The sequence below is a fragment of the Periplaneta americana genome, chromosome 12 (genome assembly GCF_040183065.1).
Source record: "Periplaneta americana isolate PAMFEO1 chromosome 12, P.americana_PAMFEO1_priV1, whole genome shotgun sequence".
In the NCBI taxonomy this organism is placed as follows: domain Eukaryota; kingdom Metazoa; phylum Arthropoda; class Insecta; order Blattodea; family Blattidae; genus Periplaneta; species Periplaneta americana.
This window is the reverse complement of record NC_091128.1, coordinates 135,809,614-135,829,311: the sequence shown is the minus strand read 5'-3', so window position 1 is coordinate 135,829,311 and position 19,698 is coordinate 135,809,614. Positions and strand designations below refer to the sequence as shown.

The 19,698-nt window shown below is 34.5% G+C and overlaps 1 protein-coding gene across 1 annotated transcript in view; it reads right to left on the bottom strand.

The window, feature by feature from the left end:
• LOC138710917 (alpha-tocopherol transfer protein-like) overlaps nucleotides 1-19,698 on the bottom strand; it is a 115,608-nt gene that overhangs the window by 15,150 nt on the left and 80,760 nt on the right. Inside the window, exon 3 of the mRNA XM_069842110.1 lies at nucleotides 3,235-3,385. Coding sequence (XP_069698211.1) covers nucleotides 3,235-3,385 — 151 coding nt within the window. The remainder of the gene's footprint in view (nucleotides 1-3,234; nucleotides 3,386-19,698) is intronic.

Below are 19,698 nucleotides of genomic sequence, written 5' to 3'. Positions count from 1 at the left end.
AAGTTAAGAAAAGTCAAGTTTGCTATGCTTTCGAACAATAGACATAGCATCTTGGTATAGCTGCTGCATGTAGAACTTGAAATGTAGAGGGTAAAATCATTTTATCCTGCTAAGAGATCTTGCTGAAATGATCAGGAGACTACATAATTTTGTAGGCCTCTTATTTTATCAGTAAGTAATACCTTTTGGTCTTTCCTTAGGAACTGTAATTTTTGCGCTCTCTCGAGCCAATACTGAAGAAAATTATACATATAAATATCTACACCACACCGCCATTAAGTATATGAAAAAACCCAACCCCACTTGATTAATAACTATAAAAATATTTGATTTTAAGAACAATATTATTATCTTAGGCAAGTTTTGTAGTTCATATATAGCCGCCACTCAGGAAATTATAAAAATGAAGATTTAAGATATTCTCTACATCTACTTACATAACCCCAAAACGTTTCAATTTCATATCATCAATATAACATTAATATGTATAATTAATGAAAAATAGTCACATCATGGCATTAACTATAGTCTAATAATATTTCATTTCTAATGGTAATAATATCATCAAACCACCTCAAGTTTTGTAGATTTTAATATCCAATACACTCAGAAAATTACACACCACAGAATCAGACATAAATTATTTTAGCAAATCTTGAAGTTTTAATAACCAATTGAATTTGAGCTCTAAATATGTTAGCAATCGTGCAGATTCGTGTAATAGCCTAATTTTATTGTAGTGTGTGTTTTGTTTTATTCTGAAATGTAATTAGTTCTCAAAACTGACGAAAGATAGATTTTGGAAAATAGGAAAATTATGTAGGAAAACTAACGCTTCACTGAAAGTTACTATTTTTCTTAAAAACCTTGGATGCCAAGCTTCAAAATGACGGTTCATTCATTAAAATCCGTTCAGCCATTTTCCCGTAATTTCCATTACCAGTTCAAATTATATATAAGTTGTAATGAAAACAACACATTCAGTGAATCTTATCTAAGGAAATTCATAGTTCATTCAAGTAATTGATTTTTTTTTTCAAAATGAACCAGGATCTGTTATCTAATAGATCTTGATTAATTCATAGTGGTAGTAGAATTAATAGTACATTAAAAATAAGGTTATCTCTGTTATAGACCATAGAGGCCCCCAGAGTAATGGGAGGTTAAACTTTGTTGAGTGACAGATTTTTAACGTTCTACTTACCTACAAAGTGCTGTATCAGCACTAAAAACAAGTGGATAAGCTGTAATGAAAACAGCACATTCAGTAAATTTTAATTATGAAACTTCGTAGCGCATTCTACAAACTGTATTTTGCCAAATGGAACAGAATTCGTTAAGTATCAGATCTTATTAAGTTCATGGAGGGTGGTAGTAATACTAATAGTAAACTAAAAAGTGAAGTTATCTCTATACTGTAATAGACCATGGAGTAGTAGGGGATTAAAGTTTGTTGAATGACAGGTTTTTCACGTTCCACTTCCCTACAAAAATACGGCACCAAAACCATAAATAGATACGCTGTAATGAAAACAGCACATTCAGTAAATTTTAACTCTTGAAATTTGTAGCTGATTTTGGAAATAGTATCTTTGAGATATGTAAATATCTTTGGATTTTTTTTTTGTTTTATTTTTCTACGGGTTTGACTGTTTGTTATTCTTTTCGTTTATTTTATTATACTTTGTGTGGTGATTTTAATATATCGAGCATATTCAGCAAACTGTTTTTTTTTTCCAGTGGACCAGAATTCATAAGATCTTATTAAATTCATGGTGGTGGTAGTAATACTGATAGTAAACTGAAAACTAAAGTTATCTGTATTATAGACCAAGGAGGCCCCAGAGTGGTGGGAGGTTAAAGTTTGTTGAGTAACAGGTTTTTCACGTTCCACTTCCCTACAACGATACGGCACCATAAACATAAATAGATACGCTGTAATGAAAACAGCACATTCAGTAAATTTTAACTCTGAAAATTTGTAGCTCATTCAGCAAACTGTTTCCCCCCCCCCCAATGGACCAGAATTCATAAAGTTATCTGTATTATAGACCATGGAGGCCCCCCAGAGTAGTGGGGGGGTTAAAGCTTGTTGAGTAACAGGTTTTTCACGTTCCACTTCCCTACAAAGATACGGCACCAAAAACATAAATAGATACGCTGTAATGAAAACATCACATACAGTAAATTTAAACTATAAAAATTCGTGGCTCACTCAGCAAACTGTTTTTTTGCCAAATGGACCAGAATTCATATGGTAACAGATCTTATTACATTCAGGCCCCCAGAGTAGTGGGAGGTTAAAGTTTGTTGAGTAACAGATTTTTCACGTTCCACTTCCATACATAGATATAGCACCAAAACATAAATACATACGCTGTAAAGAAAACAGCACATTCAGGAAATGTTAACTATGAAAATTCGTGGCTCACTCAACAAACCGGTTTTTGCCAAATGGACGAGAATTCGTTAGATAACAGATATTATTACATTCATGGTGGTAGTAATACTGATAGTAAACTAAAAACTAGAGTTATCTCTATTATACTCGTACACCATTGAGGCCTTAGAGTAGCGGAAGGCTGAAGTTTCCATCTTTAAAGAAAATAGACATTAATAGTAGTAGGAATATCATTTTTACATACTTATCGCTTTTACCGCCAAGGAAATACTCCTGTCACTCATATATATATTAGAGTCTGAGGAGGCTGAGTGAACCCCAGGAATATAGTGCAGCCGAAAGGGCTATATTTCGTCCCATAATGTTCGATAGGCGATGTAAACATTGCCGACAGAAGAGGAAGAGAAATATTTAACCAATGGCAGAGGTCTCATTCCACGCTTGTCTTGAAGTTGGGTGGGAATAAAACGCCCCAGACCGTCCTACTTCAAGAAATGCGTGGAATGAGACCTCTTCCATTGGTTGAATACCAATTATCCTTTACTCTCTCTCTCTCTCTGCTGGCAATGTTTGCGTCGCCTGTCAGACATTATGGAACTTTCTTTCGCAGAGCCTGCTTTTATGTCATTTAAGGAGATTACCACTGATGATTTCGGAAAGTTCTCTTGTAAGTAGCAAATTTTTCTTTGATTCAAATTTACTTTTTTTTTTTTTTTAAGAAAAACTACTTACAAAATTGTCTCGATTTACCTTGTTAATAATGTTCTTTATGTTATGATTCAGTTAATTGTATTCCTATCGACAGACCTAGAAACTAGAATGTGTAAACTTACCAACTTGTATTAAGAAAATTCTACGGCCATGTTGACTTCTGAGAGGTAACACGGTGAGGACTTCTGAAAGAATTGGGTTCTTGAGCGTAGACGGCACCAAATTCGCGTAAAGCTTCGGATTCTTCAATTTGAATATGTAGAATTTCTTTATCTGGAAACCACAAGAAAATAATGAACTGTTAACAGATCTTATTACTAATAAGTATTACATTAATCATGTTATTATTATGTTGCAAACAGTATTTCTATAAACTAAATCAATGTGGTTAGAGTTCATGACAAAAAGCACTCAAAAATAGGTATAGTAAATCAGTAGTACAGCCTTATATTTGGCTGAAAATTTATATGCTTCCTTCCATTCACACCATCTTCTGCTTTCCACTAGTATTTTCGGGACAATTCCCGTAACTGACAAATTATGAGTGGGGTAGCATATACATGGTGTAAACGATATAAACTGCTGGTGATAGAGCATAAATAACTGAAGGAAAAAAAAATCAAATGTTGTTTTTCTGTAACTGTCATGGTTTCCCCAGAAAAAAATCTGTTTTGTGAGACTAACATTTTTGTAAAAGAGAATAGACAGTCATTATTTAGGCTACTTTGCTCGGTATGTATGCTGCAGTTACTCTGTTGTGTATTAGTATGTGTTGGGTGCAAGGTCATAGGCAAATAACATTTACGTTCAGTCAAAATGTAAACAAATAATTAAAGTACTATCAATCTCAAAAACATGCTATTTTACAAATTAAAAATGAAATTATAAGAAATAATTAAATTTAACTATTTTGTTAGATAGATGGATGGATGGATGGATGGATTGATTTATTCGTTCCATAATATTCTTACATTTGCCTTATAATATAGGATAAAGAACATGTCCAATTCTTACGTTTAACATATAAAATGCAAATATAAAATATGTACAGAATTAATACCTTAATAACAATAATATTTTATACAATGCAATATGTTTACCATTTAATAGTACGGTATTAAAATATTTACACAGTACTGTGAAATGTCAAGAATTCAACTACAGAATAGAAGGTGTGAGAGATTAAGTAATTTTTTTTATTTTACCTTAAATAATTCAGGGTTTTGGCTATGATTCTTAATGTCTTCAAGAATACTATTGAACATTTTTATTGCCATGTAACGTACTCCCCTGTATATTTCGGTATTTGCCAAGAAATAAAATTAGTCTCTCAGAAAGTTGTAGTAGTGATTATAGAATTGTACTTATATAATAGTTTTAGACTAGAATATTAATCAAAAACAGTTTTAAAATGCTTAAATGTAACCTTTAGTACTGACCGTTCCAACGTACGTCATATCGCTTCGACACTAGCGCCATAGCCTAGTGGCTATATAATTTTGGCAGTTTATATCGTTTATTTATTTATTTATTTATTATTATTATTATTATTTATTTATTTATACTGTATATATAATACAGAACATATAATACAGAATAATACAACAGACTACAGAATATAATTACAACAATATAAATAGAAATAAAATAATACATCAATATAAAAAGAGGATACAATAATAATAATAAAATTTGAGGACCGAATGAGCAGCGCTCGTGTTCGGTCGCAGTTCAGATATATTATTTATAGACTATAAGAGGAATAGTGTATATAAATAAAATAAATGGGAACTAAAAGTAAAGTTTACACCCTGTATTTGATTCTGATTGACGTCCTGTGGATCATCGTGCTAATCACACGATACCTCCATTCTGGTTGGATGATCGTCCACCTCTGCTTCAGCATGTGGGCGTGAGGCCAGTAGCCGGCTGGTCGGTCTAGGCCCTTCACGAGCTGTAGCGCCAAGGATTATTTACTATTATTATTATTATTATTATTATTATTATTATTATTATTATTATTATTATTATACCAGTAAAGAGATATTATCTAGAACTATTTTTTTAGTCCGTTATCTCGCCAAATACCATCTAGCCATCACCAAATTCTATCGACGTGAAATATGTAAATATGTAAAGCATGCATATAATGAGAAAGTATGTGTCACCTTCATGAAACGTTTTTCTTGCGCGTATGTAATTTTGGTTGAATAAAAATAAATGAAAGCTGAAACCAAAATATCATAAAAATCTAATTGTACCATCAGTAGGTATTTCGAGATGCATACAGTGTGATTTTTTATTTTTCTCTTCACGAGGCATGATATAAAAGAAAGTCTAAAATTATATAAAAAAGAATGAATTAAGGACAACCCTAATTGTTGGCGAGACCTTTGTACAGCTCATTAACTTAAGATTTACGGAAGCAACTTTCTACGACAGACAACTCTCTTACGAACAGCTATTGTTTGTTTACACACGCTTTTCGTATGAACTGTACTTCAGAGGTCGTTAGTCCTCTACGTATTTCTGGGCTAATGGCTACCTTCATTTAAGACAATTGGCCATGCAACAGTTCAAGGAACTGCTATTACTAGCAACACTTGCAGTGAATGTAAATATAAATTAGATTAATTCGGTTCACATCACTGAAGTTTCTCTCTGTCCTAATTCGTATTTATTTATAATTCCTGTATTTATTTACTTTTTTGTAGTATTCTTTCTTCTCACGCATTTTATTCTTATCAGGGTTTAATCTTTCGCAGTGATTATAACTGTACCAGTGGCGGCTGCTCCCTACGTGCTAACGTGCTGTAGCACGTCATAAAATTATCGTCGAAATAATATTTAAAAAACGCACATAATACAAATTCTACTTATAATAGTTCACTATTTTCGATAATTTGGTGCTATAAACTCAATGGAATCCATCCTTACTCTACGTGCTGATTCCCAATTCAGTCCGGCTAGCAGTGTCTGCTCATGCGCAGAACAGCACTTCACCTCGCCCCTCCTTGATATTTTGTCCTGCTTTTTCACACAACACCGTGCTCACTATTGTGCAGCGCGGTACGCTCTTCACTTTGTTTTGGTGAAACTTTCTCTCTTCCCTTCTAAATTCTTTGGTTCGTAGCAGTCGACGGAACAGTGCTGCCTAGACACCGCTAAAGATATAATTTTGAAATAAAGAAAATACGTTTTATATATGTAGCTTATTTTGCTTTTTGTGTTTTTCATAAATATAATCATATTGAAATACATTTTTGAACGTTTGTGTAAACAGGGTTACTTTTATATAATCTCAGCAGATAGTTTTGAGTTTATTATCTTCGTGTTACGGGTCTACGTTGGCATCCCTTTTCGCGGGAGTCCGTTAAAATATGGATTATTTTCCACTTTCAAAATAGTGTGTGCAGGTTTATGGGATTCATTATCTTTTATACTGTGGTCATTTTAAATGTATATTCTGCTGTGTGTCTATCTATATTTTGTGCCTAGTGTAATTCAAATATATAATATAAGTTTAATGTGTATGTTAATCCAGAGACAGGTTTTAATATTGGGATTATAAACAGTTTCAAAAATATACTGTAGTTACATCACAGTCTACTATATACAGTCGCGAAGCTTGAGGTGTTTTTTTTTTTTTTTTTTTTTTTTTGCAAATCTCGTGATAAAGCGCTCCAAGCGGTTAGCAACTGGAAACAATAGACTATCCATGGTCGACTTTGGACTGTGTCGTATTTCTATCGAGTGCTAGCTCGTTGCGTATTTCACATTGATGCTTGTGAAATGTTCGTTATTGGTTATAATGAAAATGTTAATGGCTAAAATATAATAATTGGAATAATAATATGGGACAAGGAGGAGACGTTTGTAGTGCTATAAATTGTAGCAACAGTAAGAGAAAGAGGCCAGAGTTATCCTTTTTCCGATTTCCGAAAGATTCATAAAGGTTCCTGGGTTTCCACAAGAATGCTGTGCAGAAACAAAACTCTTAATTTTGAAGTTCTTTGTGACTGTTAGAATACATTATATCCTTAAATTTCACAATGAAATGTTTCAGTCTAACCGAAGGACATTAGATACCGATTAAAGTTCTGTCACTTAGGCTTCTAAATTTCCAGAGAAATAAAGGTTAGGTCTACTTTTTTTTCAGAGGATATATTTTTAATTGTAGCTATTAATTTTGTTATTATTTTTATGTGTTATTTTACTAAAGACGTAGAAAAATTAAGTTTGTTTTAATGAAATTTATTGATCATGTTTTATTTTCAATTCTGGTGGGATTATTATTGCTTAGGCCTACTTTTTTCTTAAAAGGATATGTTTTTAATTATAGCTGTTAATTTTGTTGTTATTTTTATTTGCTGCTTTACTAAAGACGTAGAAAAAGTCTGTTACAATAAAATTTATTGATCACGTTTTATTTCCAATTCTGGTGTGATTATTATTGCTTAACCTCATCCCACTTTGTTAACTACGTAAGCATACACTACAAGTACCGGTACACGTAAGTTACTCCATTAATTCATATTTCCATTATTATTGTTGTAAAGAGAAATGCAAATTAATATTTATTGGTTTCATAGTTAATTATCGCTATAATCTTGAATGAGTGAAGCTATTATGGTAAATTTCAGTTCGTTTTGCACAAACAAAAATTATATTAACTTATTTCTTGCAGGTATCTTCGAGTTTATGGTGGAATTTAATATACTTCATTAAAATAATAAATTAACTTTATGCAGTTAATATTTCAATAATGGAAGGAAGATGTTAATTTTTCCAAAAGAACACGACAACGAAAGTGTAACATATTTTATCGGAGAGAGATCAGAGATGATGAGGCGATAGTAGCGATCCTAGTGGTGGGCAACTACCCATGTTTGCATTTTTACTACATATTGAGCTTCGCGACTGTATATAGTAGGCTGTGGTTACATATGATGAACTCTATCGATTCATTACGCAATACTGCTTTCTCCAAGCAGCCATAGAAGATTAAATTACAATTAAAAATCTAGGGCGGCCAACACCAATATTGTGCAGAAAGTAAAGGATGGTAAAAACTATGTGTACACTAGGAAATGTAACAGAACAGTTTATGACAACAGTGACTGGATATGTGGATGCGAAATACGAAATGCTCTGTTGTGCTTCCCTTGCCTCGTATTCAGTAGCGGTGATTCATGTCTACGACAAGACGTGTCAGAGGTCTTGGCCTCTGAATGAATATATAAAGAAACATTCACACAGCAAGAAACATAAACTCGTTTGATCTTTGTACACTTGGCACCGCAAATATTGCAGCGCAGCTAATAGAGCTTATCAAGAATCAGCTCAGAAACATAATGAGAAAGTCGAAAAAATCGATATATATTTTATCGAAAATAATTGATTGTATCAAATTTTGTGGGAAATTTGAACTAGCGCTACGTGGCCACGATGAGACGGAAACGTCAGATAATCTCGGTGTGTTCATAGGTCTTACTAATCTGATAAGCAGCGTGGACAGTGTAGTGAGAGAATACATTGAAAATAACAAAGTGTTTAAAGGCAGTCGATTCAAAATGTCGACGGATGGATCTCACCTTCAAAAATTAGGAGAGTCTAAAAATATTTTTAGCACGCTATTATTTTCAGGTACGAGCCGCCACTGAACTGTACACTCGAAACAATTACAAGATCATTCATTACTTACATAAATTCCTATTCTCGATACAGTTGTTGATAGTGAGTAGGCTGTGTTTTATTCAACTGAATTCTTTGAAACCAGAAGGAAATGCCACCATATAATTTAATACTTAATATTGTTGTTGTTTAGTCAACTATCCGAAAACAGGTCTGAACCTCACAAGTGATACGAACATGGCACCACTTATGAGGCAATATCTTGTATACCTAAATAGAATCAAGAGCTAATGTTTGTACTACGGAGGGAACACCCACACACACATTTCCTAGATCGCCTTGCTGAGTCACGTCCCCCCCGCTCCCCACTTCCTCATACCGCACAGTTTCAGAGCTGGCGCTCAGACAGTAGTCAATTTCACTTTTTTTATTGCAGGTATTTTTAGCTCATACGTCTTTGTTTACAAATTCCATGTATAATTCTACAGACAGTGCTCAACATGGTCATCATGAGTCCTAATACAGGATTCTAAGCGTCGCATCTTGGACTATCTTAAGGTACGGTCACACGTCGCTACTTTTGCAGCGCTGCAGTCCAAAAACTGCGCAACTCTCGTACTGCGACGTGTGAACAACGGTGCAACCCGAAATGTAGCGGCTGCCGAACCTACTGCCCGCTACTTTTTCATGCTGCGCGCAGCTTAAAAGTAGCGAGTGTGAACAGGGTTCTCAGGGTTGCAGCCGCAGCATTTTTGATATCGGTTTTGTTGAAACTTTTGCTGCGGTTGCAATCAGTGTTGCCATCCAAATGTGCCAATGATACTTTTATTGTTTGGATATATTTTAATGTTAGATGTGATGAAAATAAATTATTTGTAACAGTTATTAAATGCACAACACAGTCTGAGCATATTTGCTGACGATATAATTAATTTTTTTTTAATTTTCCGTATCGTGGTTTCAAACAGGAGGGTTGCCAACATTGATTACATGAATATGCTGTTGGTTATCATTTAAGTATATCAGCGTTTTTAAAAGCTTTATAGTAAAAATAATGTCAATTTCTGAATACTAGTTAGTACAGAAAAGCAAATAATAGATAAGTAAGCTTTCGCATGAGTTTCTTAATAATGCGAACATAACCACAAAATATATATTGAAAAGTCAACACGGAGCTGTAAACCTGCAGCATGACTGCGGCTGCAAAAGTAGCGCCTTGTGTGTGAACAGACTCGCAACCTCCAGTTGCAACTTTTGCAGCGCTCGGGTTGCGCAGCACGAAAAGTAGCGTGCAGCTTGGCTTACGTGTGAACACGACACGCAACTTTTGCAGCTGCAGTACAAAAATTGCGCAGCAAAAGTAGCGACGTGTGACCGTATCTTTAATCTCTCCCATATTTCAGGTGTCAGTCGTATCTACTGACATTCTTCTTCAACAAGCTTGAGAAGAGTTTCAATGTTCTCAATAGGTTCTGAATACGCAATTGCTTTAGTAGGTTATTTTACGACGCTTTATCAACATCTCAGGTTATTTAGGGTCTGAATGAGATGAAGGTGATAATGCTGGTGAAATGAGTCCGGGGTCCAGCACCGAAAGTTACCCAGCATTTGCTCATATTGAGTTAAGGGAAAACCCCGAAGAAAAACCTCAACCAGGTAATTTGCCCCGACCGGGAATCGAAGCCGGGCCACCTGGTTTCGCGGCCAGACGCGCTAACTGTTACTCCACAGGTATGGACCACAATTGCTTTAAATATCATATAAGTGAAGATCCGATTAATTGAGGTCAGACGAACAAGCAGGCCAGGATGTTGGTCCTCCACGACCTATCCATTTATTAGGGAATCGCTCCGTCATGCATCTCGAAGCTTTCACTATTTCTTGTTTTCAGTTGCCAAGTGACAAAAAATGAGTACATCCTCTTTTTTTTTTTTACAAGGCCTAGTGATTTAATAAAAATGACCCACTATTGTAAGAACTAAACCACGTAAAATAAAAAGTACCTTTAATTAGAAATCAAAGCGGAATTGACGGTGCAGTTGCACTTGATTGTAGGGACTGCGGTTAGTGCGATACTCTGCTAAAGCGACAGTCATTCAGAAGTACGGTTTTTATCTGTATTAAACGAATGTGACGCAAAATCTCATATTAATTTCGTGTAGACACACGCTTAAAAAATATCACTATTGCACTTCGTTTAAAAGTTAGAAATCCCAACGATGAGCATGCCTGATTCAGACATTCAATTTCTAGCTGTTAAATACTGTACCCCAGGCATGTCAATTGATGCCCACAGGAGCAAGCGCGCGCTTTAGAGCCTAGGAGAGCCTGAGCGCTTTACAGCGGAAAGGAAAGAGACAGACGAAAGAGGTGGTATATGCCGCTTGGTCGACCTATATTCAGCGATGGCCAGCACTGATTCAATAGATAAAGGGAAGAGAACTTATCAAAACTGTATCCATGTTACTTTTTAGATTTGCCTGAGAAGTATAAGTGCATTATAAGAATCTAAGTTTTAATTTTAATGCTCATTTTTCACAAGTTTGATTTTTTTATTCAAAAGAAATATTTTTCTCAACTTTTCTTATGGAAAAGTGAAATTTTCAGGTATAGGCCTATTTATTTAGTAGCCTTACAGAATGTTTTCGTAAATCCAATATACCGTATATACTGAAGATAGTGTATTGAAAATTTTGAAAATATTCGCATGGAAATTGTTTGTAAGGAAATGAATTAACAAAGCAACTACTGTTACATCATAAGCAAAAGATACGTGCCCATGTGTTGTAAAAATGTCAGCTCTATAGCTTCAGCAGGTTTCGAGAAAATAATTTAATATTCTGATGATAGGAAGTTGCTCACAAATATCACCTTAAAAGCATAATGCGATAAGAGTTTTGTTATGAAATATTAGTTACACTTAAAACAGATACAGTACCTAGGTAACTTTGCTTTGTACTGTAATATTATTTTGATTAGTTTATTGATTACTTTTGTAAAGCTACAAGTACCACCAATATCAATTCCAACTTATCATGTCATACTCAATCTCTTTCTTAGGAATATCACTTTCTTTATGAATGATGTGTTTCATCCACTTAATACAGTATAATATTGTACTACTATGGAATTTAAGTGAATATTCCTTCTTAACTCTCTATTATGTTATTAATATTTAAAACACAAGTGCAATATTAAGAAATCAGTGTTAGTACTTTTGTTTTACAGACAATATAGATAATATTAAACAGAAAGAAGCCATATAAAAATAAGGACATAAAATTTCACGTTCCGTTTGAAGTTTGTGCACCACTGTTTTCTTAATCCAACAGGTTGCTTATTCATATACACAACCCTTCCTCTTTCCATACTTAGCGCTTGCTGCCCGCGCACGACGTCAAGATCAGAAAAATGCGCTTGCTTTGACATCACTGCTGTACCCTTTGATTGAGATTCTGGCTGATATGTACTGTACATCTATTCTCAGGCAGTACATCTGACTTGACGATATGTGTCAGAGGAAAAACAAGTTTTGTATGCATCTGAAGTCTGATTAGTGATTATTTTCTGTCCTCTTTTTTCGAACAATATCCTCCTTTTTGAAGCTTTGTGCCCTCTTTTTTATCGATGTGAATCTGATCACCTTACTCATAAGTGGTGTCTTCTTGGAATCACTTATGAGCAAGGAACGGATTTATATGGACTAAAAATATATGAAATATGTAAATATATATGTAGTTATTTTTACCAAAATATGGAATTAAATATGGATTTTTACCAAAATATGGAATTAAATATGGACTTAAAATTATAAAAAAATGACTATGTACGTTAAATATTGGTACATTTTAATCAAACTAAACAAAAAATATAATGGACGTACCTTATCTTCCAATGTAGTTTCAACAAAACACAATTTTTATTGTCTGTTACCATAACAATAGGTTACAAACATTTCTTTCAAGTGCTGAAAAGTGAATCTTCTTCTATTGTCTCTGAGGATAGATTTATACTGACTAAAAGAGCGTTCGACGTCACAAGAAGTAACTGGTACATAATTCAATTTCACAATGTCTGCTGGGGATAAGTCCAAGTTAATCTTCACTGTTGATTCACCACTCATCACAGCAACAACCTTTTGTAGTTCTTCATATCCAGGGTTTTTTGAAAGTACAGTGTCCACCTTAGCTCTTACTGCATCTGCAACTTTACCTCTACCACGATTCAGTTGTTCCACAGTACTATTTATAATTTCAAAACTTTCAGATAGTGAAAGGTGCCTATTTTGGAGACTTTTGAGCGTTTTTATGATGCATGAAAATGTATGCTGAATGTGAGCTAAGTCATTCTTCACACTTATGTCACAGGTAACTGTTTTCGCAGTATCAATTGAGACTGCATCTTCAGAGTCCAATGCAAGGAGAACATTGTTAATAGAGTCTATATGTTCGGCATAATATTCAACTGCTTCTAGCCATGTACCCCATCTAGTTAAAATTGGCTTTGGTGGCAATGGAATTTCAGGGTACATTTCTTTCAACACGTTAACTCTACTGGGAGCTTTGAGAAATACTTTTTTCACTGATGAAATCAACAAATCTACTTTAGGGAAATTGTCTCTGACCACTTCTGCCACACGATGAAATGCATGCGCCACACAAGTAAAATGAGTCAATTTAGGATATACAACAGATAATGCTTGTCCAGCTTTGACCATATAAGGGGCAGCATCGCTAATAAAGAATAACACATTATCGTACATAATACCCTTTGGCCACAGGATACCCATAGCTTCGTTGAACAGTTTAACTATAGTTTTGTTATTGCACTTTTCTAGAACATCACAATGTAAAAGAATTCGTTCAGAATATTGTTCACTTAACAAACCGATAACTACATTACCAACAAGTCTACCTTCTTTGTCGGGAGTCTCATCAATGGAAACCCAAATTGAACTATCTTTAATTTCATCTCTTATCTTCTGTATTGTCTCATCGTAGATGGATGGAGCATACGTCTTCCTAAGTGTTGACTCATCCGGGATTGTATGTTGAGTATATTTTTCAAGGAATTCCCTGAAGACCTTATTCTTTAGTTTGTAGAGAGGAATATCAGCAGAGATGAGAGAACGGCACAGGTCGATGTTAAACTCAGATCTTACATTCGATGTTGTTGGTTGTGTTAAAAACAATTGTCTCTGCTTGGAATTTAGTTGTTTGTTGGCCTGATGTTTACTAGTTGTAATGTGTTGTTGCACCAGGAACTTTTGTGTAGATGATACTGCACACTGACACAAATTACAAAATAATATTTTATTGTCAGTTGATAAACCATCTTCTTTAAATTCTGAAATGTAACTTGTTAGTTTTGATTTTAAATTGACTGAATGACGTACTTTTGGCATATTTACCGTCTTTATAGTATGATTTACAAAACTGAACCTATGTGTACTCTGACTGGCATTTAACTGTTGAGCTGCACAACTGAAGTCTGTTAAAAATTTTAAATTAAATTAATACAGTTTTGTAACTTACTTTCCCATTGTTGATAGGACTGCTAATTTTCAAATAACTCTGATGTTAAAGGGATTACTGAACATGTGTTTAAATCTCTATTGTTGAAATGTATTTTTAAAAGTTAATGGAATTTTGTTTTGTTTTATTGTTAAACCTAATATAATATGGACTGTTTTATATGAAATATGGAAAATATATGGAAATTAACGAAAATATGTACTAAACTCTAAAATATGGAAAAATATGGAAAATAAAAGTAGGATTTTTCAACCCTACACATTGTGAAACATAAAGATAATGCAAAATATAAATTATATTAGCTTTATAAGTAAATATGTATTTACATATAAATCCTTTCCCTGCTTATGAGATTCAAACCTGTCTTCGGACAATTAGCTATACAACAGCAACATACTGTACAGTGAAACAAAAAATTTACAGATCTCTTCAACCCACGTTCATAATTTATTAGAGTACAGCGGGGCTATTCCGCTCATTTCAACTTTTAGCCTTATAAAGTGATATAGAACCTTTTTTTAAAAATCTGTCAATGTGATACAATTAATGGTACTTTAATCAAGAATAAATTCCAATATCTAAAAAGTGAAAATTCGTTTACACAAACAATGTATTAAACAAACATCTGAAGAATGCAGAAATCACAATATGTAAAAATAGCGAGGCTATTCCGCCCAGTCAAGGGGCTATTCCGCCCAGTACATTTCAATGTCAAAATCACAAGCATTTACCACAAGTAAACATTTTTCGTCCTTCTACACCCACACATACTTCGTGAAACCAAGTGGCACATTTCTGGCACTTTATCCAATCTCCCTTCTTGACCGATTCTGGCGAATAAAATTTCAGGCCAAAAAATCCACAAGAAGTGTTCTCATTATTATCTCCAATTTCAATAAGCTGTAAGTCATCACCCGATTCACTTAACTGACTCTTCTTACTTGCATTGTCCTTGCTTCCTTTCTCCATTTTTAGCCTGCGTTTGACCTTCGTTGCTTCGTAGTTTGCATCTGAAGTCAAATGTCTTGGTTCTGTTACTTTTTTTTTTTACTTCTTTTTGGACATTCTTTTTGCTGGACTCGGAATGATTGTATTGAAAGGATAAGTCTTCTGCTGGACGGCGCAAGAGGATCCTGATGAAGGGGACTCAGGATTCAGCTGGGAAAATTGAGGATTCTCTGAAACTGAACAGATGGCACACTGGAAGTTTCTGCCTGGAAATGAACTGAGGGAAGAAATTTTTCTTCGGGAATAGCTAAAGGCTTTAAAGGGAACAATCCAGTGCATTTAAATCCTTTAACGCCATTTACAACGGTGGCAGCTTTACTCTATGCTGTGGATAACATTTCTCCAAAGTTAAACTTGTTGATTGCGCCTTCTGGTGTCGAATGCATGTAATTTTTTGGAGCATGATAGTAGAAAACTTTCAATGGCTTGAAAACTGATCTGTTCAGAGGCTGAAGGGTTCGGAGTGATATCACTATTCCTCTTCATAAACCCGGTAAGCCAGTCTCTACCTGCAATCATGTTTCCCATGTTCCAGGGATGCTTTATGATATTTATCGTTGCATAAGTAAATGCTGGTCGGCGAATTTGTTCTGGTGTGCAGCCAAAACCCTTTGCAGCTAAGTCATTCAATCTAGTAGTGAAATCGCGCTCTTCTTCTGGACTAAATGCAGTTGGATGATCAGCTGGTCTATAAGGTTTCTCTTCTTCCATTGGAAAATCAAATTTTGAAATGTTTACTCGATCTTTAAGTGTGAAATAAGGAAGTTTAAACAATGCAGCAGCTCCTCTCACACTCACGGTTCCGCTTACAACACTTTTTACTGCTAGATTGATATCTTCCTCGGACCATGTAGCGCTTGAATTTTTTCTTTTGTATGTACGGACCGTCTGAAATGAACCAATAAAATATATTGTCTAATATTTGGCATTAAAACACCAATTAAGCTAATTATTTTACTGAGCGGAAATAGCCCCGCGTTTACTAGGCGAAATAGCCCCAAGTGCAGACATTTCGAAAGACGCGCCAAATTAATACCTTTGTGAACAAAGCCAGCAATATTTGTGACTACACACACTGCATAACCTGTGTTCCTATAATAGTAACAATAAGTGTTAAAAATTCGCATTATTGTGCACGGTACATCTTAATTTGTAAGGTTGTATTCTTTAACTATGCAAAAAATTAATCATAATTCGCTTACCTCTAGATTTTGTTCTACTGTTCTTCCAACAATGGAACACAAAACACTTTTAATATAGACACGTGCGGCGGCCAAGAGACAGAGGCTCATACTAAAGGCAAAACAACCTTGACTCTGTGCGAAGGTCACGCGCTGTTGCTACATTTCTTATTTCGGGCGGATTAGCCCCGTGAGCGGAAAAGCCCCGCTGTACATACTATTATGTAACTTATTTTAATTACTGTATGTCATAGCATTCAATTCCGTATTTCACTATTTTCTACAATTCAGTACAGTATGACGACGACGACGACGACGACGACGACGACGATGATGATGATGATGATGATGATGATGATGATGATGATGATGATGATAAACGTAAGAGAATTATTTGCAGTACTTGTTGCTTCTGTATTCTAGCGATAATCTCAACTTTAAAAACACTTAACTTTATTTTGAGAGACATTGCTCCTACTAGTTGAATGATCGTTCACCTCTGATGAGGCATATGGACGTGTTGCCAACACACAATTGGTCGGCGTTGACCTTCTCTGGGATATTGTGCTCCAAAAAATGTAATAATAATGATTGAAGATTGTCGTGTTTCGCTACTTAACTGTTAGTGTTTTTATAAAGTTTTACTGGGAAAATGTTATGTTGTTTTCTGAAAGTGAAAGACCTCTTATGAATAGACGTAAGAAGAAAGTATACCTTCTCTCGTGTCAAGCTACGTAGCTCAAATGCTTTCAAGTTTTGATAATCGTTGCGTAGAGACAACGGCGTTATATAAGCCAAAACGTAAACAAGAACAACGCAATACACGTCGCTTCGGTGTGGACCACAAGTGAAACCAGTTAGACAAACCTTTTCCTTTGCAACTGCACAAACTAGTTCTTCTCAGATAGCTTCGTAGCACGTGAACATAGTCCTTGAATGAAGCATACGACAAGAGATAATTGGACAGGAGTGCAGAATGCTTTCATGAAGTTCTCTGAAGAGAAATTTTGCTTCGCTTTTAACAACGTATAGCCTACGTACGAATAATTACTAATGACCAGGGAACGGATTTATATGGACTAAAAATATATGAAATATGTAAATATATATGTAGTTATTTTTACCAAAATATGGAATTAAATATGGATTTTTACCAAAATATGGAATTAAATATGGACTTAAAATTATAAAAAAAATGACTATGTACGTTAAATATTGGTACATTTTAATCAAACTAAACAAAAAATATAATGGACGTACCTTATCTTCCAATGTAGTTTCAACAAAACACAATTTTTATTGTCTGTTACCATAACAATAGGTTACAAACATTTCTTTCAAGTGCTGAAAAGTGAATCTTCTTCTATTGTCTCTGAGGATAGATTTATACTGACTAAAAGAGCGTTCGACGTCACAAGAAGTAACTGGTACATAATTCAATTTCACAATGTCTGCTGGGGATAAGTCCAAGTTAATCTTCACTGTTGATTCACCACTCATCACAGCAACAACCTTTTGTAGTTCTTCATATCCAGGGTTTTTTGAAAGTACAGTGTCCACCTTAGCTCTTACTGCATCTGCAACTTTACCTCTACCACGATTCAGTTGTTCCACAGTACTATTTATAATTTCAAAACTTTCAGATAGTGAAAGGTGCCTATTTTGGAGACTTTTGAGCGTTTTTATGATGCATGAAAATGTATGCTGAATGTGAGCTAAGTCATTCTTCACACTTATGTCACAGGTAACTGTTTTCGCAGTATCAATTGAGACTGCATCTTCAGAGTCCAATGCAAGGAGAACATTGTTAATAGAGTCTATATGTTCGGCATAATATTCAACTGCTTCTAGCCATGTACCCCATCTAGTTAAAATTGGCTTTGGTGGCAATGGAATTTCAGGGTACATTTCTTTCAACACGTTAACTCTACTGGGAGCTTTGAGAAATACTTTTTTCACTGATGAAATCAACAAATCTACTTTAGGGAAATTGTCTCTGACCACTTCTGCCACACGATGAAATGCATGCGCCACACAAGTAAAATGAGTCAATTTAGGATATACAACAGATAATGCTTGTCCAGCTTTGACCATATAAGGGGCAGCATCGCTAATAAAGAATAACACATTATCGTACATAATACCCTTTGGCCACAGGATACCCATAGCTTCGTTGAACAGTTTAACTATAGTTTTGTTATTGCACTTTTCTAGAACATCACAATGTAAAAGAATTCGTTCAGAATATTGTTCACTTAACAAACCGATAACTACATTACCAACAAGTCTACCTTCTTTGTCGGGAGTCTCATCAATGGAAACCCAAATTGAACTATCTTTAATTTCATCTCTTATCTTCTGTATTGTCTCATCGTAGATGGATGGAGCATACGTCTTCCTAAGTGTTGACTCATCCGGGATTGTATGTTGAGTATATTTTTCAAGGAATTCCCTGAAGACCTTATTCTTTAGTTTGTAGAGAGGAATATCAGCAGAGATGAGAGAACGGCACAGGTCGATGTTAAACTCAGATCTTACATTCGATGTTGTTGGTTGTGTTAAAAACAATTGTCTCTGCTTGGAATTTAGTTGTTTGTTGGCCTGATGTTTACTAGTTGTAATGTGTTGTTGCACCAGGAACTTTTGTGTAGATGATACTGCACACTGACACAAATTACAAAATAATATTTTATTGTCAGTTGATAAACCATCTTCTTTAAATTCTGAAATGTAACTTGTTAGTTTTGATTTTAAATTGACTGAATGACGTACTTTTGGCATATTTACCGTCTTTATAGTATGATTTACAAAACTGAACCTATGTGTACTCTGACTGGCATTTAACTGTTGAGCTGCACAACTGAAGTCTGTTAAAAATTTTAAATTAAATTAATACAGTTTTGTAACTTACTTTCCCATTGTTGATAGGACTGCTAATTTTCAAATAACTCTGATGTTAAAGGGATTACTGAACATGTGTTTAAATCTCTATTGTTGAAATGTATTTTTAAAAGTTAATGGAATTTTGTTTTGTTTTATTGTTAAACCTAATATAATATGGACTGTTTTATATGAAATATGGAAAATATATGGAAATTAACGAAAATATGTACTAAACTCTAAAATATGGAAAAATATGGAAAATAAAAGTAGGATTTTTCAACCCTACACATTGTGAAACATAAAGATAATGCAAAATATAAATTATATTAGCTTTATAAGTAAATAT